The sequence below is a fragment of the Passer montanus genome, unplaced genomic scaffold (assembly GCF_014805655.1).
Source record: "Passer montanus isolate IOZ18808 unplaced genomic scaffold, ASM1480565v1 scaffold25, whole genome shotgun sequence".
In the NCBI taxonomy this organism is placed as follows: domain Eukaryota; kingdom Metazoa; phylum Chordata; class Aves; order Passeriformes; family Passeridae; genus Passer; species Passer montanus.
In genome coordinates, this window is record NW_024367149.1 from 9,301,611 (window position 1) to 9,328,737 (window position 27,127).

At 39.7% G+C, this 27,127-nt stretch overlaps 2 protein-coding genes across 5 annotated transcripts; both read right to left on the bottom strand.

Moving 5' to 3' along the window:
- Positions 1–539: 539 nt before the first annotated feature.
- OMA1 (OMA1 zinc metallopeptidase) lies at positions 540–18,033 on the bottom strand. Of its 4 annotated transcripts, none has more exons than XM_039711563.1 (9): positions 17,604–18,026; positions 16,265–16,796; positions 15,665–15,893; positions 15,010–15,183; positions 14,816–14,923; positions 13,472–13,600; positions 9,964–10,038; positions 8,156–8,305; positions 540–1,948 (listed from the first exon to the last, which is right to left on the bottom strand). In XM_039711563.1, exons 2-9 carry the CDS (start codon positions 16,774–16,776, stop codon positions 1,727–1,729), a joined length of 1,599 nt encoding a protein of 532 aa, XP_039567497.1. In that variant the 5' UTR covers positions 16,777–16,796; positions 17,604–18,026; the 3' UTR covers positions 540–1,726. The 4 variants fall into 4 exon arrangements, with proteins under 4 accessions (XP_039567497.1, XP_039567498.1, XP_039567500.1 ...); XM_039711564.1 differs by lacking the exon at positions 17,604–18,026 and adding an exon at positions 17,321–17,570; XM_039711566.1 differs by lacking the exon at positions 17,604–18,026 and adding an exon at positions 17,120–17,299.
- A 7,448-nt stretch (positions 18,034–25,481) lies between these two features.
- TACSTD2 (tumor associated calcium signal transducer 2) lies at positions 25,482–26,563 on the bottom strand. The gene has a single exon (XM_039711823.1). It carries the CDS (start codon positions 26,409–26,411, stop codon positions 25,482–25,484), a length of 930 nt encoding a protein of 309 aa, XP_039567757.1. The 5' UTR covers positions 26,412–26,563.
- Positions 26,564–27,127: the final 564 nt, after the last annotated feature.

Sequence of the window (27,127 nt, forward strand, 5' to 3'; positions counted from 1 at the left end):
AATGCTGCAACACATCACTGAGCATCTGTTACAAAAACTCCTGTCACCAAGAATAAAAATGGATGGATGAATAATGGTCAGGCTGGACCTTCTGCCTCCTGCCAGCAGGATTGAGCAGAGATTTAAAAACAGCTTGTAAGCAATATGCAGCCAATCTAGACCTATATAATCAGACCTGGAATCATCAGCATTACACAGACATCAACTTACCTCTGAATAGAGACAAGGCACTTGCTGGTGTTTCTCAAAGGACCAGATTCATTGACTGAAGTCATTGAAAGCATTACTTGTTTCACAAGTTGTTTTTCCAACTGAAGTCACTGACAGCACTGAATGGTTATTTTTTTCCTTCTTAAAAGTGTGCATTCTGATTTAATTGAAGAAATATGATTAAGTCTACCCTTCTCCATATAAAAAAGAATGTCTCAAAGTAGGATAACCTGTAAAATATTTTGGATGTTTTCTTCAAGTAAGACACTACCATTTATGAAAGAGATTTTTGTTTTGATCAAATGAATAACAAAAAGCACAACAGCAAATACATCTCAAGAGATGAAGGAACAGGATTTCCCTTTTTTATTTTAATTCACTTCCACCTCTTTCTACATCTTCCTGCAAGATCAACATTTCAGTATTTCCATCAACTGCAAAGCAATGACAATTCAAACATGTGCAAACAGAGATTAACATGCTGGGTACAGTGGGTCACCCATCCTGAAAGGCAGAGCTTTACCTACATTGTCCATATTTGTCTCCAGGGTATAAAAATGTGGCTTCAAGGGGAGGGAGGGAAGGAGGGATGCTTTAGATGCCAGTTTCCTGATGAGAAGTCACCTTTCATGATAAAGTCATCTGCAAAAGCTGGGCAGTCAAGAAACCTTGCATTTGTCTCCTATGTAATTTACTCCACATCAGCAATCATTTCTATCCAAATGAATGTATCCAAATCAAATGATGTGGCAGCAAAACTGCCTCTGATGAAGTACCCAGATCATTTAAGAAAGACAAGAGGCATCTTTGTAAAGCATTTGGTGCTACCACGATTCTTTCAGCACTTCTTCCAGAAGGAAGACTCCCCTGAAAAATTATTTTACTCCTTTTTTTAAACTGAACTTGGTGCAACCCTTTCAGGTTACTTTGAAGAAAAATGTTGAATCAATCCACATTCTAAAATGCCTCAGAAAGAAGCAAAATCCCAGCAGTAAATCCACCTAATTAAGTGAGGCTGTATCTAGCCCATAGCTATTATCGCTTCTCAGCTTAATATTTTTAAACACCCTGTATGTGGAGCAGGCAGTAAGCTCTTCTCATTATTTCTCAAATGAAGCTGAGTAGATCTAACCCAAATTATGGCAAGATAAACCAGACAACTTAAGTGATGAAAATTGTACTTTTCCCTCTGCTTTAGGGACGCTTCTGGCTCATCTGTCCTCTGATCAAGGTGAGCCTGATAAAGCTGAAAATTACACTGTGTGACTGGATTGTATGAGATTATCTTTCCCCTGAGAAGTGATTTATTTTAGTAACTCTTAATGAATAAGAAACTTTCTGCTCCAACACGCAGCTCTTCTTGTGTGGGCATGGTTCCTTATTGCTTTGAGTGGGAGATCACATAAAAGAAATGGAGAATCTGAGTGGCTACATCTTCTTCATGGTTCAAAGACATTTTTGTGTTATAAGATAGACCTTCAGGGACCACCAGTTCCATAAAAAGTGAAAAGTAATGTCATTGGTTTGTGGGTTTAACTGCAAAAGTCACTGGCATATCTTCTACTTTTTGAGTGTGAGGAAAGTCCAGTTTTGGTTTTGAGGGATCTTGCTTTGTAGAATTTGGGGGTCCTCGACCTTTAGATGATTCCAGGAGATGTTGCATGTTAAGTCTGAAAATAAGGCGAGGATCTGGTCCAGAAAGAGATGGGCAATTGCAGCTCTCTCTTATTTTAAGAGCCTGTGAACACATAGGAAAACAAATCAAATAGAAAAACAAGAAAGGTTTCAGTCAGTGGCTTTGGTTTTCCAGTCAGGTTTGCATTTGCACATTGGTTAGTGTAATAAAGAGCCTGAATTGTTACTGAACAACTTCTCAACAGAAACCAAGAATTCCTGTGACAAAATGGAGCAATATGGTAAAATAATGGGAAAAATGAAGAGTGAAATAATTTTCTCACACCGTGATCTCCAAGGATGGATACTCTAAAAGGTACAACATAATTAAACAGGAAGTTCTCTAATGCTTTCTGTGATACTTGTCCACATCAGTACCTTTCAATTTACATTCAGATATAAACTAAACTTTTTGTAGCCCATTCAGGCTACTTTGAAGAAAAAAGCTGAATCAATCCATATTCCAAAATGCCTCAGAGAGCAGAAAAATCCCAGCAGGAAATCCACTTAATTAAGTGGGGGTATATCCAGCCCATAGCCCACAGCCACAGCCCACATACTGCACTCAGCTTCACATTTTTATATTTATATTTACATTCAAATGCAAATGAAAATGACTGCATCAAGGAAAAAAGGGCTCTGAATAATTTACTTCCTCAGATATGTTCTATTATTGAAGTAACTATACATAGACGTCTGACTCAAAAAAGGAGGGAAAATCTCCAATAACATAATGGACTTTTAACTGCTTGGCACAGAGATCCAGATGGTTCATCAGTATAAACTCCTGTTACACAAGTGTCTTCATCTCCAAGAAGCATTTGGAGTATTCCAAGTTTCCAAGTATTACAAGAAAATAATGTTACAAGAAAATAACGTCTATAGAATGTAACAATTTCTCTGGATAAAAGATCAGCAGTAAGAGACCAAACTTGAAGTTAGTCCTGCTCACTAAGTGCCACTGCCTGCATTCTACAAGTAAGAAAGTAAAGGCACAAAGGAGCCAGAGAATCTCCCAGAGAACCAAAATTCATTAGCACAAGCACATTCCCCCCAGATCATCCTGTCTGGTTGGCAATCTGAGAAAGGAATGGCAGCGGATGAATCTCACATCTCAAAGGCTCTGTGGAAAAATTGATACCAACCTGTTCAAAGCCAGCTGTTTTAAAGGATGCCCAAGTTGTGTTCATTGTCACAAAGCTGAACATACCTTAATTAGACCATCCCAAACGAGCTCCTGTGTTTGGCACACAACAACTGATGAAGTGCTTTGTAAGCAGCTGCACACAGAACTACTGGGATCTATGGATCCTCCTAGAACTCATTTAAACTAATTAAGAAAAGTAGATCCCATGTATCATATAGCAAAGTATTACATGTAGAACTCTAGAGGGTTCTACATCTCCACTGAAAACAACTTTTTCAAGATCTGCAAAATGGAACACCCAGACCACAAGTCTGATGGTTGCCATTAATCAATGGTCACTGTGGGATGGTCACATCTGTTCAATATTAACTGTCCTGGCCTACTTTTTCAAGATCTGCAAAATGAAACACCAGACCACAAGTCTGATGCTTACCATTAATCAATGGTCACTGTGGGATGGTCACATCTGTTCAATATTAACTGTCCTGGCCTCAATTAACAGCACAAACCATGGGCAGATTTACATCCAGCTCTGTTTTTAATCCTTTCATAGAGAAATCAGTTCAAATGTGCATTTTATTGCAATTCATTTCATAATCATGGAATCCTGAAAAGCAATTTCCAGAGGTGTCCTGAGTGGTAGCCAGGTGCCTCCTGGCCAGCATTTGGGACTGTCAGCAGAAAACAAATGCTGATTAATTTGTTCTAGATAATGGATTCATGAGAAAGAAAAAACACAGTTTTCATACCAGTCCTAGCATTGCATTGTAGACAGAACAGAACATTTTAATCTGCTTTATATCCACTAGCTTTGTCTGAAATATCAAATCAAATATTCCCATGCAGCTCTGCATAAGCATTTACCCATCATTTTGAAACACTTTGATATTCTTCCATAGGAGGCACTGGAAACATCTTACTACAGCAGATTTTAAAATAGAAGAACAGAGCTTCTTAACTCATTTTTTATAAGGAGGTTCCAAAACATATTTCTCCTCTAACTTTACTACAGTGGACTGATAGTTTGCTGTAAATGGCTAGAAACAAACAGAATTTAAAATTAACAAATGGTTTTGGAAAAAGACACATTCCAAAAATGTAGCAAGTTTCTACAGTTGTTTCTTGCTGAAATGTAAAACTCAAATGACTGGATACACAAGTGTGGATTAGGCATGCAAATATTGTTCCTGTCTAAGTTTTTAAAAATATGACTAAAGCTTTCACAGCTTGTTTTTCTACAGCATGATTGTCCATGTAGTCACCAAATATAAGTGTACTGCTGAACACTCTTCTGCTTCAGTGACCAATCCATTTCCAAACTGACATTTGTGATAAACCAAGAGTTTTCTCTTGTTCTCTGCTAGAACACAAGCTGCTGCAAGACTGCATTAATGTCAAGCAGTGTTATTCAAGGCAAATGGGAATATAAAGATTTAGGCTGTATCCTGGAAAAGGCAACATAATCCTCTTTCAAACTAATTTAGCAATTTTGTATCTCTGGGTTTTCCTGGTTAAACAGTGCCTGACCTATTTCCATGGTTTCACTCACCTGAAGTCCCAACTGCAAAGATAAAAACCAGTACTTCAGGTGAACATTTTTACCCTGTGGATGTCTGAGATCTTGCTAAACATAAAGCTGTGCAAGGGGGTAGAAGGCAGCTATTCAACATCATCACCTCACCTGTCACTGAGAAACTCCAGATATGGAAAGAAAAGTCAAGTCATCTTGTCACCTCCCTGCTCAGGACAGATGTAACTACACATTCCAGTCGGGGCAGCCACCTGCCTGCTTAATGGTTCAGGAGATCCCAAATAAAACATCCAACTCTTACTTGCAAGTGACAAAGGTGAAGCTGTTTTTCTTATTAATGCAACCACAGTCACCTCCTGCAATGTTTGGCAGCAGGGAAGGCAGAAGAATTAGGCAGGTCTCCCTCATCCTATCACCTTCATGTGAAGCTACCAGCAGAGACAAAGAGAGAAATAAGTAATTTTTAGCTCCCAATATTAATCCTTCACACTGTCACAGACACCAGACTACCTGCTGGTCTCAAGCCCTTACAGTCTTAATGAAATAGCAGTAAAAAGATGATTAAAGGAATTGATAGACTTTACTGGATAGAGAAGAAAAGCAGCTTATATATAAGGCTAATACTTCAACCTTCCACTGATGTTGGTACAGGAAAGAAAAATTGTGACAAAATATTTAATAACTTTTTAGGGAGAACAGAAATGCAGGTCAGTGGGTTTTATTTTTATTGATAGGGTTTAATTAACATATTCTAGTACTAGAATTATCTGATGTTCACATCATAAGCAAAGGGCAAATATACCAACTCACTTTTGAAAAGAAAGGAAAATAAATGTATCTCCCATATCAAAAGGCAGCAGAGAAAAAAGTATTAACTACACAAAAATTAATAAAAAAAATAAGCAGCCAATGTGGATTTGAAAAAAAAAAGGTGTTGCCAAAGTAAATGAATTAACTTTTTTTGACAAGTTAACTGACCTAGCAAACAAGACAAGCAGTGCAATTGATATATCCCAACTTATTATTCGTGTCTAAATGACCTCACCATGGCATTTCCACAAGACAGTGGAAACAGGACTTACAGTGAATCAGAAATGGAATCTGAGCCAAAAACATGATGCTAAAAAAGCAAATGCCACATCAAGATGAATTTTTGTATCACAGGCAAGGCTCAGTAGATAACCTTCTGCTTTATTCAGTTTAGCTGAGGCTTCCATTGATGTGCAGTGCTGCATTTGAACAGCACACTGGGAAACAGACACTGCCCCAAGTCAGAGAACATGAAAATAAAACATTGAGATCAACTAGAAGATTCTGTAGCTTCTGTCTGGCACTAAATTCCCACAGCCTCTCTGTCTCCAGAACAATGATCATCCTCTCACCCTTATACAAAATTATTTTATGATTTCTTTTTCTGAAAGTAAAACATGTCTCTGCAGCCTTCATGCAGGAATTCTAAGAGATTTCAGTTTCCTATTTAAGAGTGTACTCTGTTTTTATGGTTTACTATCCTAACACCTCCTTCCCTGAGAAGAAAATACTTTCAAAATACAGCAAATCTTTTTTACTTGTTTTATTTCATTTCCAGGACAGCACCACTTTTTAACTGCTTATAGCTCTCTTGTTTACTGATTCCTCAGCGTGGCTGTAGCTTGCAGCTTGCTCAGAAAACCAGATGTAACATCTTTAACACTCATTTGATTTGCTCTCAGTCTTTTAATGACTTGAAAGGGATCCCTGTGATAGTTCCCCTTTAATTTACACTTCCTGAGACTGTTCAGTCACCTCATTCAGATGTGACATTTCATTACCTGAAGAAAAATTCTCACTTGATATGATTGCTTATTGTGAACCTGCTTAAAAGTCTGTAGAGAAAGATTAGAGAAGTCCAAAACCTTGTCCCAGCTATAGCAGCTGGTCTAATACGAGATATATTGTCCTGAAAACCATTTCAGCTCCAAAACCAGCAGCACATGAAACCCAGTAATGCTCATGATGGATCTGGCACTGAGCCTTAAGAAGCACCAGTTTCTTCACAGAGAGATACTAGAGATAAAAAGGCCTTTTTTGATCATCTGGCTTCTCTCCTGGGCTCTGAATATCTAATGGCAATTAATATGGCAAACATCCTGCTCTAAAAATCTCAAAGTATGTCAACAATGAAACAAAAAGGGGCTGATATTGAGCAACAATAAAAGCCTGGGATTCCCTTTCCATGCCTGAAATGCAGCCTGAAGGCAGCAGCTCCCACAAGAAGGGGAGTCAATGCTTCAGACAAGAAGCCTCATCTACACATTTTCTTTCATCTTCATTCCAGTTTTGTAGTGCCAGCCTCACTTATCTTGTGAACTTGCTAAAAACAGAAGCCTTTGGCCTTTGTTTTCTCATCCGACTCTAAAGAATGTTTAAGGGAAGAGGCAAACAAAAACATCTCCCCTCAGTTTTCTTTTGGAACATCTTCCCAGCCTTCCCTGCTCTTGGAAGTGAGAGTAGCAGTAAAAAGATGAGGGCTGCTCCACCTGCTAAACTACAAGAGATGAGACAGAAATAACAGCTCTACACAGTTGCTCAGTTATTTAACTTATTTGCTCAGGCCTGGGGTAGAACACAAGAAGTAATTTATTTCATTACCTCTTTATAGGCCAGTCAACAACTCTATGAAAATAAACGATCATGTTCAATCTAGCCAAAACTGAGGCTCCACAACAAAAATAATTTTCTATTCAGCTGCTCAAATGTGTTAGAAAATCCATCAAAAACATTCTCCCAGCCTGCTTTTGCAAAGTACAGACCTTGTGTATATTAATTTGAAATATCCAGTCTAGCCACTCTCCAGCCTCCTGTCCCTAATGCTGACTTTGATTTATGCCATCATTTAGAATATTTACTGTATTCATTCTCATCAAAGGATTCATGAAACTCTTTTTTTTCTCCTTTGAAGTCAGCAAACACCTCAACATTGTAGTGCTCCCTCTGCCAATAAATCTTCAAGTGTCTTTACAGTTTGGAACTGAAAACGACTTAAAGTGACAGAGTTTAAAAACAAAAAATTAGAAGACTAGTTTGTTATAAAAAAGAGTATTTCCAAACACAGTTTAGCTTGCTAAAAAAAATCATTGCAGTTGGGTGCTTTAACACTCTATTTTATTTTTTTTATTTGCTACAAAAGCAAGAGAAGTCAAGACAATTTAGGGATCCAACTTAAAAACTGCCTTTCCAAAATGGCAAAAAAACAGAAGGAGTGGATGAGACCTGTGGCACTGTTACTTCTATATCAAAAGGCCATTCAAAAAGAAAAAAATTTACACTTTGATCAGAAATCATAAAAAAACCCACAAACCACTTGGAATATAATTACACTTTGAATATAGTATCATTTTATCTGTGCTATCTTACTTTTTCCTCATTTAATAAAACCTTTGAGGCTGAAAGCTTTGCAATGGAGAATTTCTGTAAGGATAAAGAGAAAGGTAAGCACAGTGCTATCAGAGTAAATTGTGAATCAATACCAAAGCAGCTAATTCATCAATTAATATCAAACTACTACTGGCAAGTTTTCTAGGAGGAAAAGACACCTCCTGAGCCCTGCTCACCTCTGGGATGAGGCGGTCCAAGTGCTCAGCCCTGTTCTCATGGGAAGGGTGTGTGGAGAGCCACTCTGGCAGCTTGGGCTGCCCCTGGATGGTTTCTGCCAATTCCATCTGCTGCCAAAAGACACTGCTGGCTCTGACATCCACACAAGCCTGAGAACAGAAGGGAAATGGAAACACCACTGGATGTTTGAAGTGAAAAATACACAGTCTAACTGATATTGAATTACAAAACACATCTTAAATTTTCAGTCTCTAAAGACTGTTTAGATGGCCCTCATACCTGACAGAAAAAAGCTGTTCCAAAATATCTAAAAGTAGTAAAAAAAACATGCAGACACTGCATCTAGTCCTTTCAACACCCGTGCCTTAAAAGACTTACACCTGAATTAAGAACATTCAGGAGGAAGGAAAGGTTTACAATTTCTGGCATATACTTGTTCTTTAAAAAAAAGCTCAGCTGCAAATTCAACGTTATATTTACCAGAACAAATTAATAATCTCCACAGATTTAGACAAAGTTACAGGAAAAGGTTGAGAGTCAAAATACAAGATGATAATAAATCATGCTTAAATATACCTAAAAAGTAACTGGAAATGCTTTCTGTAATTGATTACATGGCCTTTCATGAGTGATCTGTGGAATCCATGACACAATAAAACAGGAATTCTGTAGAATTCTTAACTCTCTTCAAGAAGTATATATTTAACCATAGAAAGTCATAGAACAGTAACATTTAGACTTGCTTTGTGTATCACCACAGATTTCTCTATTGTTACATTTAAGTAGAGAAGAAAAATAAACAAGGTTTCTTATGCTGACCTTTATTTGCTAAGTAAAAAAGAGGGACATGCAGTCAGAAGATAAGAAAATTACTTCTTTCCATTCCCTCATCCAGGAACAGATGTGGTGTTTTATCCTTTGAATTTATTTATTAAAATTATTATTATAAAAAGATCATCTGCACAACCAGAGAAATGCTCATATGTCACTTCACTAATTTCTTTCTGGTATGGCCCTACTTTCCCAGTATTAGAAAGCAGTGAGCACAAACACAGCAATTACATTTTTTAATGAATTGTATTATTTCCTTAGACAACTTCAAATTAAAAATGCAGTTTTAATCCCAGAATCAAAGTTAATTTTAAAAACCCTTCCTTAAAGAAACATTAATAATTATTAAAAGGAAATTTTTCATTTTGCTAATGAAATATTAACACTAGATGGTGCTGCTCTCACTAGTATCTCACACATAAGTCTATTGCACTTAGCCAGAAATAAAGAGTTGGTTCAATTTCTTTAATATAGAATTAAATTCCTCAGGGGAAAAAAAAAGTAATTGAAAAAATAAACTATGAAAAAATGCTGAGTAGCTTCTGACCAAATTATTGCCTTACTGCAGCAAAGCTCTATTGTTGTTAAGGCTGTATTTCACTTAAATCTTTAAATCTCTACACATAATTAAATCCTACTTATACAAGATCCCTATTTAGAGTTCTCCTCTTTACAAATACATGGAGTTTTCTTCTAATTGCAACAAACTACACAGAAAAGAGACTCTGCAGGTAATGCACAACTTTACACACTTCAATGTTATTACATACAATTAGCCACAATGACTTTGTCTTTCCCTAAAAACTCTTTTCTTTCCCACCACTTCATAAAACTACATATCTTCAAAAACTTACAGTTTACCTCCATATGAAGAAAGAAACTCCCTCTGATTGTAACAGAAATTGAAAAATGTCTGGTACTTTTTTTTTTGCTAATTTTATTTTTATTGCTAATAAAACCAATCAGCTGTAGTTACCTTTGCTGCAAACTGAAGTCCCACTTTATCAGCTTCAGCCTCCAGGGTTCTGCTGTAGGGTCTATCAAACATGAACTGCAAAGAAACACATCAAAGTTTTGTTCCTGGGTCTGGAATGTGAACAAAGATAGAGCCCTGTAGCTGTTATTTAACCTTTTCATATGAACTGGGGTTTATCTATCATGCTCACATTGCATGTGATCAGTATTAATTTTCTTAATGTAATCTCTAATTCCATTATGTGTAACTCATTGATCCTGCATTCAGTTGAAATTAATTCACATTAGTTATATTTTCATGGGCACTATCAGCAGCCAATCTCTTTCTGCAGCAAGTGAAAGCTAAATACCAACTTTTCACCAGAATTTTTTCACTTCACTCTTTTATTGACCTCAAGATTTTTCTTGCAGCAACTGCATGTAAAAAATTCCAGTGGTTCCCTAAACTTTAAGCATAGTATCACCTATTATCATCTATTTCATATGGCAAACTGCCCATAATAAAGAATGAAAGAATAAATATTTGCATGCAGAAATCACTCCTTTGCCATGACTATCCCCCACACAAGCTGCAAATTGCCCTTGAGAAATCAAACTAGAAGACACAAAGCTGACCAAACTCCTCTCCCATTTTTCTAGGGCATTAACACACCCTAAGAGGCAGTGGTGGTATTTTCAAATATAATTCATGTGGATTTGGGCAGCCTTACCCTAGTCTGTCATGTTACAGTAAATGCAAATCAGGACTTGTTTAAACAGCCTGCTCCTGCAGAGATAAGAAACCTGTCACAACATCCTGGTTTAGTCATCCATTAGGAAATGTGAACTGAACAATGGCAAATGTGCAAGGTTAGAGAAGAGAGAAAGGTTTATCAGCCCAAAAAGGTTTTATCAGCTCTTTATCTGGCTATAGAAATTTGTCCTCCTTAGAAGTTTCAGGGGAAAAAACATCAAAACCAAAACTATAAACCACAAACCAGTTTGAAATGAAGAGCACCAAAGTGGTCCAGTCTCTTGAGTACATAAAGGTAGCTGTAACTTTTTGATGCTTTCCCAAGTAGTACTGATAGTTTTTCTTTCCTAAGTCAAAAATAGAAGCCAATCAAAGCTGGCTTTAAAAACTAAACATGCTGGTTTAGAAGTAAGCAGAGATGAAGTCACTTTCTAAATTCTTAGTTTCCATACAGACCTTAAACACTGCAATTATAAATATATTTTTTAAATCCTCTGATAATAAAGTAATTCCTTGAAGTGGAATACAGGTTTTTATTGCCTTGAAAAGTACTCCAGGTCTGTTGGTGCACATATATTCACTAAACAGCAAACAAACCCCTGGCTAGTCTGTCATATGTTCTTGAAGCACCATTTCCTAGTTAGCTAGATAAAATATCTGATTAATTATTAAACATTTTTTAGACAGAGAAATGACATTTGTAACCCACAAAAGAGTTCTGAGGTATCTAACATACAGTGGTATTCATCAGATACTGAAAAATGGAATTGTTTAAAAAATCTTTTGTGAATGTGCTAAAGTGAAAAATTAGAGCTTCAAACTCTGATGTAAAATCCTTGTCAGAAATTGGACACAAAGAAGAAGACAAATTTGATTTTTCAAATCAATTATCAGAGCTGCCTGTGTGTGTTGAAAAAAAGGGAGTTCCAGGGATGCTGACTGCCCAAAATCACCAGTTTTCACATCAAATACAAGCCTTATGGTGTGACATGGACAAGAAAGGAACATGAAGTACTGCATCTGTACATACTGGTGTGTGGGGCATGAGTAAAACTCAGAGTCATTCTTGGTGTTATTCCAAGAATAATTCCTAGGCTTTAGCTCCCATATCAAATAACTGCTGCTCTATAACAAAGCCAATATGCCTCAGTCCAGAAATACATGTTTAAGGAACAACCCCAAATAGATGTAATAAGAAAAGTTAACAATTTATTAAGGAAAGAAAATTATCTTAGGGGGAAAAGGCAGAACTGGAGCTCACATGCCCAAAGGCTACACAGAATCACTGGGAAACACTTAGAGTCAATAATAAAAAATACACAATAGTCACCAGGTCAAAAAGTCAAGCCTCTAAGGACATAAGAGAAAAACAAATATTGAAACAGAAGCAAGTACCACAGCATGGCTCAAAGAACCCTTTCACAGAATGGGATGCTAAAGTTTTAAAAAGCAAAATACAGTTATGGAAGAGAAAGAGAAAGAGAAACATCCTGAGAACACCTGGAGAAGGATTCACCTTCATGTAACCACAACAGGCAAATCTGAATGAGGGAAACAGACTAAAAAATTAAGTTCCTATTCAGCTTCTTTTGTCTATGGGATGAAAGCTTTGCAAGTATTTATCAGTCCAACATTACTGAAGTTTGATCAGTCTTTTAAACCAGGACAATATCCCAGAGATGATGTTTCCTTTGCACAGGACTCAGAGCTTAAACCCAGATTCCCTATCCAACCTAAAGCACAACTCCAAGCCCTGATGCCAAAATACCCATTCTCTGTGGAGAGGAGAAGAGATGCTGACAGGGAGTTGAATTTTGCTGTCTAAATCATGAGCAGTCTCAGGATTCATTCACACTTTGTTTTTGCCAAATTCAGCTCTTCAAAATGCTGGCTAGAATTCATCAATGTATTGGTTTCTTAGCTACTTGTGCAAATATCCAAGCTCTTAAGAGATAATTTATGTTCAGAATCCACACATCTACCCATTAGCATAAGAACTACCAAAACAGATTGGTTATGTTTAATTTCATGTTTTTGAGGAACTGGGGGAAATCTCAGGAAAAGCATAAAGTCAAAGAAACCAAAGAGATCTTTCACTTCAATTCAGATTCCAGTTTTATGATCTAAGTAAATTTCTATTTAAAAAACCCACACTTTTTAAAAAAAATAAATGGATCAGTAACTGTCCAGAGAGTAGATTAATCTGCTGAATAAAACTGGCACCAGAAAGCCTCTGAATTTTACTTTGCTGAAATATTTGCTGGCTGAAAGATTATTTTGGTTACTTGTAGTACAGCGTGGTTGATAAAAAGGGTGTTTAGATTCTCAATTTTTTAATCTTGGAAACCATTCTAATCACTGTCAATGTATTTAAAGAATTCCATGTATTTTATTTGATTTAGGAATAATTTAACAACTACTTCAAATAAAAACATTGCATTTTACCATATACTACTTTAAAGGGCAAGTTAAGGGCAAGTCTTTCTATAAGACAATCATCTGTCTTAACTGGCAAGCAGGTTCCTGCAGCCTGTGCAACTAAATCCAGTCATTTAGGGAAACCTAAAGTTCTTCAACATGACAAATGAAAATCAGCATCAACTAAAGCAGAATCAGATCTATAAAAACATATTTCATTCCACAACAGACTCAAAAACTAATTTTTGTTATATTTCTCCTTTTGCCTTTCTCCCCAAACCTACTGTTTAATTTAGCAAAAGATTAAAATTATCATTCCAAGGAAATCAGGAAGGACAATAGAAAATGTCAGTCTTACCTCCTGCAACTTGCTCTGAATCCACTGGCCAACAACTGCCAAACTATCACGAGGACAGATGGCCCAAATCATAGTGAGAAAGATGAGTGAGAGAAAATCCAAGAAGTGAACCAGGCTGGCTTTCTCTGCCTGCAAACAGAAATTATCCCATTTTCATTCCTTACTGTCTGACATTTCTTTAGAACATTAACAGAATTTGGAAACACTTTAAAAGTCACTGATTTATTTTTTTCCCGTGGAGCCACAGGAAGAGGGCAAGCACAACATTCCCTTGTACCAAAACAAACAAACAAAAAATCCAGTTGGATACAAAGTACTTTCAGGCCAGAATTCATATAAGCTGCATAAATACAGCTGGAACAAATACATTCTGCCTATCAGACTCCCTGAGAGACTCAAAGCTTCAGGTAGGATGGAGGCAACAAGCAGAAAAGGTTCTTCAGTAAAAAGGCCATGAAACATCTCAGTGTGAATGAAAAACCTATAAAAATACCTCAAAGACTGTTCTTTACATTAATTTGAGAAGAGATAACACATCACTGAGACAGGATCACTAATGGGATAAGGGGACAGTACACATAATGTAGTTCTCTTCTATTTTCTGCTGCTTTCCTTTAAGCTCAGAATCCAAGAGATTATTCTGTTTTCCAGAGCTCTATTTGACATTGCAACAAATTGATCAGAGCATTTACAAACAGGATCATGCAATACTTCTCTCTGTGCCAGATGGGTGACACAGACTCCATACAAACAAGATAAGTTCTTTTTTATTATCAGAAATATTTTTAGAAGTTTAAAGGGTTGGTTGGCTGAACCCAGCCCAAGAAACCATGATGTGAACCATCGCTCAACCAAAATCATACAAGAACCAAGCTCTAGGTATTCTAGAATTTGACATTCTAAAACTGCGTGCTCCAATAATGACAGTATCAAATATTTTAAGATACTTTTTAAAGGTGTATACACTTTGCAGGTATTAATAATTACAGGGGTAACAGAGTTGCTGAGCACCTCCAGTTCTTTATGTCTGTGCTGTAAGAAAGGGATCTGCAGACCAAGTTCTAAATGACTCTTGATAGTGAGCCATAATCTACCTGTACAGCTGTGAAAAAAGTCCTGGCAGCCTCTGTGTTAGCAGGGATCACCACAGGTCTTGTGACAGTTATTAAGTGCTACACAAATTATAAGGATCTACTGTAGCAGGCTACTCATTTCAAACTCAATTTTGCATTCATTAGATGGAGTCACACTGAAAACTTGGTTGGTAATGATAGGGAAAATCATAACTAGAGTAATTAGAATTAATAATTTAAGACTATTAGACAGCTTTATTTAAAGACTTACTGCATGTTCCAGCACAGCATGAGCTATTTCATGTCCTAAAATAAATGACAGCTGATGAATATCAGAAACTGCATCCAGTAACCCAGTAAAAACAAACACTTGACCATTCTGTAAACAAAGAGAATAAAAATTAAGTGGGAGACATATCAAGTGCAGTTTCAGTATTATTATTTTTTGTGTTGTGTACAACTTACTGGAAGCACAAAAGCATTTACACCTGGTTCATCCACCACGTGGATAACCCACTTGAGAGCTGAGACTTGAGGGATGTCCTTGTTGCTTTCAGACAAGTGCCCAACAACTCTCTCCACAACCTGGTAGCGTGCATCTGTCTCAGGTAACATCTGACTTTTGAACTGCTCCATCCACTGAAAAAAAAATTCATTGGTCCTAATTTTTAAGGTAGACAAATGTATATAAAACATGTAATTTGAAAATATCATGTATTTGTTCTGTTCTTATCTCGTGTCTCTAACAGATGGGAATATGGATACATTTGGATATGGCTTATCAAGTTTCACTTGATAAGTTTCACTTCAACAGGAAATCACAGAACTCAGAATTACAGAGACTAGTGCAATGGACAAGCAATAGTTAAGAATATTTGCTACATTTATGTTATGTGCTTTGTAACCATTATGTGTTTCTCCTGGAAAGGAATTCTAAAAAAGGATGAAGACAAAATGAGGAGGGAACAGATGAAGGGACTCTGCAGGGTTCTGAGCATGAAGTTCAAAACTCATCAAGGACACTTATAAGGTTTGTTTGCCCATTTCATTAACAGGACTGTCTCATCACTAAAAAAGCAACAATTTTTGAGTACTTTCAATTTCTTGTCTAAAATCTTACCATATCATATTCCATCTGTGACAGCTCCCTAAAATGCTCTTTGCCAAACACCAACAGTCGAGCGCGCCCAGTGATGGGTGTCTCCTCCAAGTGGGTAAAATAAAACATGATAAATACAACTCCCAAGCTGCCAACACCCAGCAGGATCTTCCATTTGTTTCTTCTTGCACTTTCTTTGAAGAGTTCCCGTTTATTAGGAGGAAGTGCCTTCCACCAATTTCTTATGCTCCTGTAAGATACAAACAGTGTTAATTTAGAACATATTTGAAATGGAATTTGTTACTGTATTCTCTATTACAGCCTCATCTCATGTAGGAGCTCATGGGGGATTATACAGTAATTGGCTGCCACTCCTCTGTATTTCTTCCCTCCCACAGGAGAAGAAGGAATGCCCCTCAATGTCTTGGTTCATCTCCCTCTACACATGTAAATGAAAAGAGCAAAAAATAGATCTAACGCCTCTGATAATGGAAAAAAAAACACCTCTTGTTGAGCAAACTGTCAGTCAAACAACACTACAAACACACCTGCCATGCCTCCCCACACTCACACTTTGCATGATGGGTCTTGCACTGAAAGGAAAGAAACACAGTATTTTACCTGCCAAGAATGATGGCAAATAATTTCTGAGCTGGCTTCACAATAATCCAGAAAAGAGGAACTGGTGCAGCCTGAAGGGATGGTGATGTGTGAAAAGACCTGTTGATCTGAATGTTCCAAGCAGCAAAGTGACATGGGGGTTGTCCTACAGAACTGGTCAGGAGGGATGGGATCTTCTCCCCCAGTGACTGAGAAGATTGGGAGAAAAACCTTCCTGAACTATGGTTTGCATTCCTGTACACTTCCTGTCCACTTGTATGTGGGACATCCAAAAAACATCTCAGTCCTTTACCAATCAAGTTTCTATAGGAGTCAGGGTTTCCAGTCAAAAAACAGTTTCTAGTATTACCACTCAAATCCAACCTTTGGCATCTATTTCTGTCACCCTGACTTCGGCACCATCCTGTGTAAGACCTAGAGAGATTATTGCACTTCCCCTGCTTGCACAAAGAAGCCAAATGAGACAAAATACAGTTTCTGCCCGACAGCTTTAGGCCACAGATGATATTCATAACTTCTTTGGTTGGTTACCCTGAAAAAAAAAAAAAAAAAGAGCAGACTGGTATTAAGAAGCCCACCCAAACAAGAAACTCTGCGTCATCATTTCATTTTACCCTGAACGGATACTATGTATTAGTTTGTCAACATCTGCACTGCACAGAAAAGGTCACAGTCACAACTGTATCCGGTTACAGTTGTAAGACATCCATCTGCTTCCGACTGTGAAAGATATCAGTATCTTGTATCACTGAGAATAAAACAAGGTGTGATTTTTTTTTTTCCCTTTCACTTTTATTACCACCAGATCAGAGCGACTGCAGGTGCCCATTGTGGGTCACCATTGTGGGTCATCACCCCTCCGTGCGGGGCTCTTGCGCCCCTGGTGCCATTCCTATAGATGAGGAAAACCAGGATCTTGATTTTGTGTCACAGGATCTGTGAGCACATTGCTCGCACTTTACTCCTAGCCTAGAAACAAAACGCCGCTAAACCAAGTCTCCGCCAGCCGGGAGCCTCTAGCTCACGGACATGGAAACGCCTTGGCACGGAATTGACCCAGGCCCTCCCGCCTGAGGGGCCCCGCCGCCGTCCCTTTCACCCTCTGGCTCCGATCCCGGCCTCTGCTTCTCCCCCAGCCCCGCCACCCTCGGGTGTCACCGCGATTATCGCGACATGGGCTGATGCGAGGAGCCGAGAGTGGGGAACGAGGGAGACGAGTCACTCTGAGGCGCCCGCCCGGGTAATGGCGGGCGGGGAGGCGGGGGACAGCTCCGGCCGCCTCACGGCTGCGCGTCCCAGCGACCGGGAACGACCTCCTCCACCGGGCTCCCCTACTCACCACCGCGGGAGGCGGCGGCGGAGGGGCCGGACCGCGGAGCCGGTGTCGATACGGAGCCGGGATGGAGAGCAGGAGGCGGGACGGGCCGCACCGCTACAGCGGCCGCCGGGGCCCCGCGTCCCTTCCCTCAGGCGGGGCCGCCGCCGTTCCCGCCGCCGCCGCTCCCCTCAGGCGGCGCCCGCCATTTTGTGTCAGCGCGGGGAGCAGGGGTGCCCGTCTTCAGGCGCAGAGCCCGTTCTCCTGCGTGCCGCAGCTCCGGCTTTGCCCGCGGTGTTTCCGTGTCACCTGGTTGCAAAATGTGGAATATGTCAGGATTATTTTAAATCAGGGCCTTCTTTGATGTAGGATCTTTGTATGATTTCAAGCCTAAATCATCTTCCCCTAGTCAAGGGCATGCGGGAGCTGAGAAGGCTTAAGGAGGTAGCAAATCAAGGTGTTGATTTATATCTGTGGTACATTGCTAACTCGTCAGAGTAACGTGTATGTAAATTAGTAATCAATCATAATAAAAGGGCTGTGCTTGGAAAGTTACTAACTCTGAATTCCTGCCTATAAATAATGGCAGGAAAAGCCTGGTGGTCCTGCTTGATTTGTGGACTCTGAGAACCAGAGTGAAGCTCTAAAATAAAAAGTATCTCAGGTGTGTAATTACTGCCTTGTTGCACACCAGGTTACAATTCCATTTTGTGGGGACCAACCTCATGGCTGAGAGCAGCCCTGGGTCGGGATGTTCTCACTTTGGAGCCAGCTGGAGGTCAGTCTTTCTCCCAAGTAACAAGTGTCAGGACAAGAGAAAAAGTCCTCAAGTTGTGCCAGAGGAAGTTCAGGCTGGACATGAATATCGATTCCTTCACAGAAAAAGTGACTAGACATTGGAATGGGCTGCCCAAGAGGGGTTCAAGGAATGACTGGACTTGGGTTCAAGGAATGACTGGATGTGGGACTCAGTGCTCTGGGCTGGTTCAGAAGGTGTGGATCTGTCACAGGTTAAACTTGATTTCAGAGATCTTTTCCAACCTGATTGACTCTGCAATTGTGTTTTTGGGCACCTGAAATGAGAAGTGGCTCCTGCTGCCAAAGGGCTGGTGGCACTCCCAGGCAGGGAGCAGTCAGATCTGCTGCCATGGTAGGAGCAGAAGTGATGTTTTTCCCAAGAAAATAGCAAGCTACTAACTTAATATGTGGCTCTTGTCCTGCTCCTCTGGCTGACAAATACATCTTGAGTGATGTGATGCGAAAAACAAGTGATTTGCTGAGGGAGGGTGAGGCTGGGATGTGTGGTAATGACAGGGCAGCCCAGGCTGCGCGTAAGCCCTGGTGCCTTGAATGTAAACAGAGGCCTTGTTGTTGTGGAAGGTAAAGAAGCACAAATCTTGGCCTTCCAGAGCCACATCCTCTGTGTATGAGCACAGCTGAGTATTGTGCAGTGTTTGTTGAGGTACTCCTTATTCCACCTTTTTTTGGTTTTTATTAGCACAGCCCTCCTGTGACAGTTCTTAAGTACTGATGGCCATTGCCAATGGAAACACGTAGTGACCAGTTGTTGCAGTCCAGGCCAAGAAGGAACTTTATGTACTGATAATCCTATAATTTCCTCTGACACAGTTCCTTTAAGACCTGCCCAGGCTCCATTATCATAAGAAGCACGAAGAGTAAAATCTGTCAGTCAGTAACACAGCATTAATTTTTGTGACTGTCTGCTCCAGTCACAAAACCAGCTGAGCTGTAGCAGCAGAAAAGCACTTTGTCTAACCCAAGGCTTGTGTGTGTCCCAGCTGTCAGGAAATGAAGAACTGACAAGAAAGTCTCATTAATGGCCTTACTAGACTGGGTATTTGCTTACTTTTATTGTTTTCTTTATCTAGAATTCTCCATTCCTAAGCCATTCAGACCTTCTACCATTTTTTCTATCATTTTTCCACCTCACCTTTTTTATTGAGTTTACTGAAAGCACACTAGTTTGGAGTTTTTTCTTTGCCTGTTTCTTTTTGCAATAATTTGTTTCTCTAATGTATTATTTAACTCTGCATAGAGCATATAGGACCCATTCCTATATCCTTGGCTAAATTCTTCTTAAAATCCATGGATGTTTTGAGTGTGGAATGATGGGGCTCAAAGTTGTGTTCTACATTCTGCACTTCTAAAGTTTCCCCAAGCATCATTGCTTGCAATTAAAACTCCAAAGCAGACAAGCAGCAAATGCAGCACAGGTAATTATAGGATCTATTAAATACCAGCACTAAATATATCTCTAGATGAAAATCTGGTAAACAGTTGAGCAATTGGAAAGTTATAGAGTGTTGGGGGTTTTTTTCCCTCTAAATAGATGTGTAGTGGAAAAAACATTCTAACTTGTAATTTATATTATTGCGTCTCTTGAATTTTAATGAAGACATGTGCATGCAACTTTTTTTCCTTGAGGAAATAAAATAGAATATTCTCTGGTAAAGAGAGGTAGATTAAGACAGTTTTGTAGCTGAGTTTTTCCTTACAAGCCTCATCTTTTCTACAAAAAAAGACTGTAATTCTTGTTTCAGAAGAAGACCAGAAAGCAAATTTAAAATTTTTAAGACTGTACAAGACCTATTTAGAGGTCATAAGTGATTTCCTAAGTCCAATTAAACAATTAACACCTTAACAGGTACAATTTTCCTGTGTGGGTGTGTCCATTAGTATTTGTGTATCTCTTTATATAAGTCGTTGTTCTGAACTAAATGAGGTTTTGTATATGTATGAAATTACTCACACAAGCAAGTAACAAATTCAATAAAAGTAATGAAAATTAGTTTAACTCTGAATATAAAAAGTATTTTTCGGTGCTTGGTATACAGATACTTCAGTATTTGGTACTAAAATTTCTCTGCTACCAATTTGGACCATCACAATTAAAAAGTTGTCAATTTAAATAAACAGTCTTCAGCTTCAAATGAAAAAACTCATTATAAAGTATTAAAATATTTGGGTTTTATATAAATCCAAGGAAAAACTAATTATTAATTGATAGTATTGTAATTCAACTTTCAGTGTAATTTACTTCTGTTCATGAATGCTAGGCTAAAATCCTGGCTGAAAAAATGCACTCCATCACCTTCTACAAGTCAGAAATTGGATTTAATTTCATTTAGTCTGTTTGGCCAGTTGAAATATCAGGAGTTCATGTTCATTTAAAAGATCAGACAATGCTTTTCATTAATGTCAAGGTTTTTTCCAAATGTTTGCACTAGAATATCCTGCCTTGATCCATGTGTTGTGTTATGTACTAACTGTCCTTTGCCCTCCCCTTCCCCACTGAGATACCAATTAGAGGATATTCTTTAAGAATTTAATAGGTGTTAACTATTGTTGCATATTATCTCTGTTGTTGATGTTTTTTAAAAAGTAGATTTAAAATCCAGAAAATGAAATTACTGAACCAAGCAGAAATTTACTGTAAAACTGTTAATCTAAAAGTTGTCATAAAATTCAATGCCAAATTTAATTCCGAAACACAAGTGAAGAGGCTGGAAATAAGGAGTGCTCTTTTCATTCCTTCTAAATGTTCCAAGCAGCTTTTCTGGGTGCAACCAGAGCAGCAAAAGTGCTGAGATTTCTCAATTCAAGCCTTACGAGGACAGAAATTTATCTCAAAAGATAAATTTGTCTCAAAAGAACCACCTGAAAAAGGTTGGGTGCTTATACCACCAGTACTGCTGGGCCCACATGTAAAATCCTCAGTGGAAAATTAGCAGAGCACATTTTCATAATTCAATCTTTCATTTAGATAATGCAAAGTCTCCCTAATTGTTTCTGTGGCGCTTGATTGGAGCTGGAGTGGAGCTGTAGGAGTGTTATCCCTCAGGGACCAGGGATCATCGTGCAAATGAGATGTGAATCTTGTCAGGCTGCCTGGCATGGATGAAATTTTAACTAGGTGAAGATTGGTACAAGAGATTTGGTTAGAACTGCTGAAAAATAATAGTAAAAGTTCTGGAAGCTCATTTTTCCTGCTTTGATAGCAATGGTAATGACTAAAGATTAATTTTAGCATTGACAAAAAAAAAAAAAGTAATTGCAGTGTTTAAAACCCTGAGGCAAATCAGTGGAAATGCTTTGGAAAGGATAATTATACCTGCACAAGGAAGATCTGTTTAATAGCATTAACTAGCCCAATTAAGGAGAAGTGGAGGAAGGGCCAATCTGTTATTTCTTTAACTGTTCACTGAAAAAGTGGTTTTGATATTTAAGCAGTAAATATTGGTTTGGCTTTTTCCAGGATGATTCCCCAAGGTTTAAACATTTTAACAAGTATTGAAGGGATCTTCTCTCCAGCTGTCAATAACATCCCAGAGGTGCAGGTGTTTCAAGAGGGACCTTGGTGTATTTACATGGCAGTCATTAAGATTCTCATCAGTAACCTCATCTGGCATAATCCCAGTCTAAACATCCCTAAAAGATTGTTCTCAAGTGGGGGAAGATGGGACAGACAAAAAGAGGATTCTTTGCTGTTCCACAGCAGCAGCAGCAGTTTTGGCTGTTTTGCCACTGCTAGAGGCTGCAGAGTGGTGAGTGCAGAGGAGGATCTGCTGCCAGGAGGTTTTCCCCAGGGCTTCCCTGCTCTGACAAACAGTGATGTGTGTGTTTTTAATGCAGGTGTGGAACACACGGGTGTGTGCAACACCTACCAATCAACACGGGCTTTTTGTGTCAGAGAATTCCAGGGCACATACTCGGAGATGGATTTTACCGGGGGGAGTAGAGAGAACAGAGTTTAAGAGGGTTTTAATCCTTATCTTTCATTTCCTTGCTGTAGTGCTGCCGTTGCTTCTGGCACTGTCCTCAGATGGTGAGTGGTACAAAAGTTTTAGTTGAAAGCCAAGGCCAAAGCTCGCTTTGTGCAGTTGCCCAGGGGTAGTGGCACTGTGTGCAAAGGGCAGCACTGGCCTCTTCAGAGTTGGAGTGCAGGGAGGGGATTTTTTTCTCTCTGCATGTGTTTAATTTGAGCTTTCCAAGGCAGCCAGTTGGAACTGCAGAACATAATTTAGGCAACAGCCAGCTCTGGCATTGTTCAAGCAAGCACACCGCCCTTTATAACCCAAGCAGGCAGCAGCACAAAGGCACCCTCTGCTATCACCCACAGAACCCACTGCAGAGAGCACAGGCAAGAATTACTTACATAAAATGAGCAAACATTCCATTAAAACAGGGTGATGTAATCAGGAAAAGGATAGCTAGAAATTTTAGAGTTAACAGCCTCAAAATCTGAATAGTAAAAAGTATTTTCATTTTGCAAAGTTTAAAGCTGAAAAAGGGCTCATTGTCTCTTTTTTAGTGAGAATATCAGGAGTGGTAAGAGAGTCAAACAGGCAGAATATGATGGGATGTTACAGTAAAATATGAGATCTGCCACATGCAAAAAAGTTTTGGTGTGAGAGGTGGCAGGAGAGAAATGAGTACTCAGCAGGGGCCATGGGTCTGTTTGGTTTATTCAAGTCCACATCCTACAGTAGCTTTACACAGGTTTATTCAAGTAGAATGATCTAGTCCAAGCAGAGGTTCTCTGAGCCCTGTGCTTCAATTAATCTCATTTCATTGCTTAACTGCAGATACTTTATCCCTGTTAACCAGCCCTAGTGCATTTCCAGTCCCTGACCAGTGTGCAGTCCACTGTGCTGAAGGACTAGCAAAGAAATAACCAATCACAACTCATGGCTTTCATGGGGCAGTTCTTTAATGAATAATAAAAATTTGAATGGTACCACAACAGCCTCTCTTCTCAATCTCAGCTACTGAAAAGAAAAGCAGGAGCCAAGGAAAGGTGCTGACACTTACCTGTTAGGATTTTTTTCAACAATTAGTGATTTTTGCCTCTCCTACTGAATGTTATGTTTAAATGTTTATATTATAATATAAAATCTCATAATTCACCTTGAAAATAATATTTTTTCCTATGATGGAAAAGAGAAAAATGCAAGGATTTAAAAAGACTGGTAAAAGCCACCATAGATGTCCAGAACAGACTGTACATCTCATGATCCCTGATCGAAGAACAGCACCAGCCTCTCAAACACATGGCTTTGATCTCCTCTGCATAAGTTAAGAAATTGGTTAAGCAATGTACTTGGAAAATTATTATTCTCATCCTACACTTCTTCAGCTGTGAGCTGCTCAGCTCTAGATTTTTAATTTAGTCTGTTTTATAAATGGCTACTTGCAAAATTGTGTGGAGTTAGGCTAAATTCTGAGTTTTCCTATGACATAGAAAGATCCAGCCTAGATCTCAAATTCTCACTTAATCTTCTCTCAGACAAGTGTGTATTCCTGACTGACAAACAACCAGCTTTGATGTGTTGCTGTAAGGCACCCAGTGAATTATAGACCTTGCTCCAAAGCTGTGAATGTATTAATGCTGCTGCTGCAATTGCATAAAAATCTTGTTTTGGGAAAACGTGATGCATCTGCCCCAAAGTATGTACCCAGAATTTTCCAGCAGGTAAGTGAACAAGTGTGAGGTCAAATGGAAATGGTGTGTGTTGAACCAAGTGTTATTACCCTACAGTGTCTATAAACAAAGGCAGAACCAGAATCAAAGCCTCTTCCCTTTTTTCCCCTGATATCTTTTCCATTCAGTAGAACCAGAGCTGCATTTTGGTGGTTTGCCATGGAAGCAGCACACTCCTGACTGTTACTGGAATTACAAATGAGCAACACTGAAACTAATTGAGAAAAAAAAGAGCTGCTGGCCCTGTGGCAGTGCCCAGGTGGAGCAGGTGCTGCTGCAGGAAGCAGAGGAGAGTGATGGACTTAGACATCCCCATGCAGCACAGAGAGTGGAACTGACAATATCCCAACATTCAACAACCAGCATTATTTTCTTTAAAATGTCCTTCCAGTGGGTATGACTCTCCAAACCAGGAATGCAACAGATGAGTAGGTAGCAAAGCAGTCCAGTTGGCCAAACTCCAAGTTCAGTAATTACACTTTGCTCTTAAATTCCCCCCACAGCTCAGTTGGAATAAAGCTCTTTTTCTGCCTGTCCCGGAGCATTGTGCAGTGTTTCTGTGCAGCTGTACAACACTGAAAAATATCTTCTCCCATTAAAATTGCCCAGGGAATTTAGGTAGACAAAAAGCTATTACCAGAGTTGGAATGTGGGCAGAACACCAAGGTTAACTTAGACTTGCATGGGAATCAAGGGATCTTTGCTGACGAGGAGTGTCAGACCCTTATTAAAGAGCACAAGTGGGAATAGCTCGCTGTGCTGCCAGAATACAAACCCAGGAACTTGGGATCTCTGCACCTGGAAGCGACCCAACACCTGGGATGTCTCCTAACACATCACTCTATAAAAGCCTCTGATCTTGCAGAGTATCTTACCATTATCTTATATGGTTATTTAGTAATATTCATTGAATTATTTATTGATTAAAAAAGTTCCAGAAACTTTTGTTTTTCAAAGCCCCCATGAACTAAAAACAAACTGCATTTTAAAAAAGTCTACCATGAGAAAAGCAGCAATATAGCCCAAATATGCTGAGGCAAGTGTTTTAATTTCAGTAAATAGATACACCAAGAACCCCACAGAGTATTTAAGTATTTAAGCAATCTGAGCCGGGCCTGCCGCAGGAGTGAAAGCCTTCTGTGTTATGTTAAATAGACAGTTGTAACAGTTTTCTTACCCTCCAAAGCAGGAGTCATTTAAAATATTTAGGTAACTGACTCCCAAATTCATTGATACGCCAAAAATTTATTTGTACTAAGTAAGAATAATTTAGAACATTCATATACAAATTCCTGTAGGAAAGAAAAAATTCCAAATCCATCACATATACACCGAGTCTGTTCTTTGTATTTTGTGCCTTTTTTTCCTTGTCTTCCTGTAGTTATCATTCTTCTTTCAGCTCAGGTCAGTTCTAAGCTTGGGGCTTTAATTTCCTTCATTTCTTTACACTCAAATTTTTTATATGTCCTTGTGCGCAGCCACCTGAGGATGAGCAGCACGGCGATGCCAATGCCAGCAGTGAGGACCACCACGGTGACCACAGCACCAATGCCAGCTGCCAGCTGCCTCATGCAGAACTCGGGGGGCTTCTCATCCACATAGTAAATCCAGAGCTTTTCAACAGCCAGAGCATCTCCATTGACTGAGACAGTGAAATTACCGTTGGAAGGAAACACGGAGTCATTGTTCACGTCTTTTTCAAAGTAATAGGCCACGTCAGCTATATCTACATCCCACCTGGGTTTCTTGTTCTGGTCCAGGCGGATTTGGATAAGCGGGGGGTCGTACTTGATGGCTGCGATGTACTTGGGGTGCAGCTTGTACCTGCTCTCAAACAGCTGGGTCAGGGCCTGGGCCACGTCGGCAGCAGCGAAGGCCCTGGAGCTCCTCTGGTGTGTGAGCTCGATGTAGATCCACCGTGTCCGGACCAGCTCGCGGCAGCTCAGGCTCCTGCCTCCCTTCTCCGTCCTGCGCACGCCCGCCGAGTTCACGCACCAGCAGGTGCTGGACTGGTTGCACTGCCTGGCTTTAAAGACACCGCTGTCCTCGCAGTCGGGGTTGTAAATGCCATCGCTGTCTGACACCCCCTGGGGGGGTCTCCAGAGGCGCTTCTCCTTCAGGGGGGTCATTTCTGCCTTCATCAGGAAGCATTTAGAAGTCAGGGTTGAGCAGTCTACAGGGTGATCTGAACCTGCCAGCCTGCAGGTGCAGTTCCCTGGGCCCTCCTGGGCACACACTGCCCACTTGTTGGTCGCACAGGTACAGCTGTCGTGGGCTGGTGAAGCGACTGCCAGAATCAAACCCAGCACAGCCCCAAAGAGAGGCCCCATAGTGCAGGAGAAAAGCACAGATAAAGTCCTGAGCAGCAGCAGGCAGCATCCAAAGCTTTAATCCACTGGTGGAGGCTGCTCATTCCTACACACTGGCGTGCTGCTCCCTTTATTGATTCAAATCAGACCCACCAAACAGGTTCTTCTTCCAAAACAACTGGCATCTCCTTCCCAAATCCCAGTCAACAGCTTCCCAGCTCCCTGTTACTTCTCAGGGAGTGGCACCTGCCTCCAGCTGCCTCCCTCGCTCCTGCTTGATGAGGAAACAACAGGGAAGAAAGAGACAGCAGCCAAGCTCCTGCCATGGGCTTCCGTTATGGATTAAAGACAAGCAGCTGGCCCTTTTCCTTCTTTAGATTTTGTATGGACGACATGCAAATGGCTGTTTAAGGAGTTTCTTCCACTTCTGCAGGAAACCCTGCTCCTCCACTTCCATCATGGTTGTTCCTGTGTCTTTCACTGCACAGCATCTCTATCATTCCACTATCTAGATTCTTATCAGTTATAGACTTTTTACTTTCATAGCTTTATTAAATAATGCCTTTGGGAGTTTGATGGTTGCTGCCTGGAGCAACTGCTTTTTCAAGAGGAGTCACAGCTGACCAGGTTGATGGCTGCTCTCCTGCAGAGATCACCCTCATCTTTCAGCATGGAAAGCTTCTCTCCCACCTTCTCTTTGGCACATGCTCATCCCAAGGCAGCACTAGGAATACTGA

Bases quoted from the DNA above. Each gene is read 5' to 3' on its own strand.
- OMA1 (XM_039711563.1), bottom strand. From the start codon at position 16,776: ATGAATATCATCTGTGGCCTAAAGCTGTCGGGCAGAAACTGTATTTTG. The intron at 15,184-15,664 runs GTAAGATTTTAG...TTTTTTTTTCAG, and splicing joins CACAGATGGAATATGATATG to TGGATGGAGCAGTTCAAAAG. The intron at 1,949-8,155 runs GTGAGCAGGGCT...ATGTGTTCACAG, and splicing joins TGGACCGCCTCATCCCAGAG to GCTCTTAAAATAAGAGAGAG.
- TACSTD2 (XM_039711823.1), bottom strand. From the start codon at position 26,411: ATGGGGCCTCTCTTTGGGGCTGTGCTGGGTTTGATTCTGGCAGTCGCT.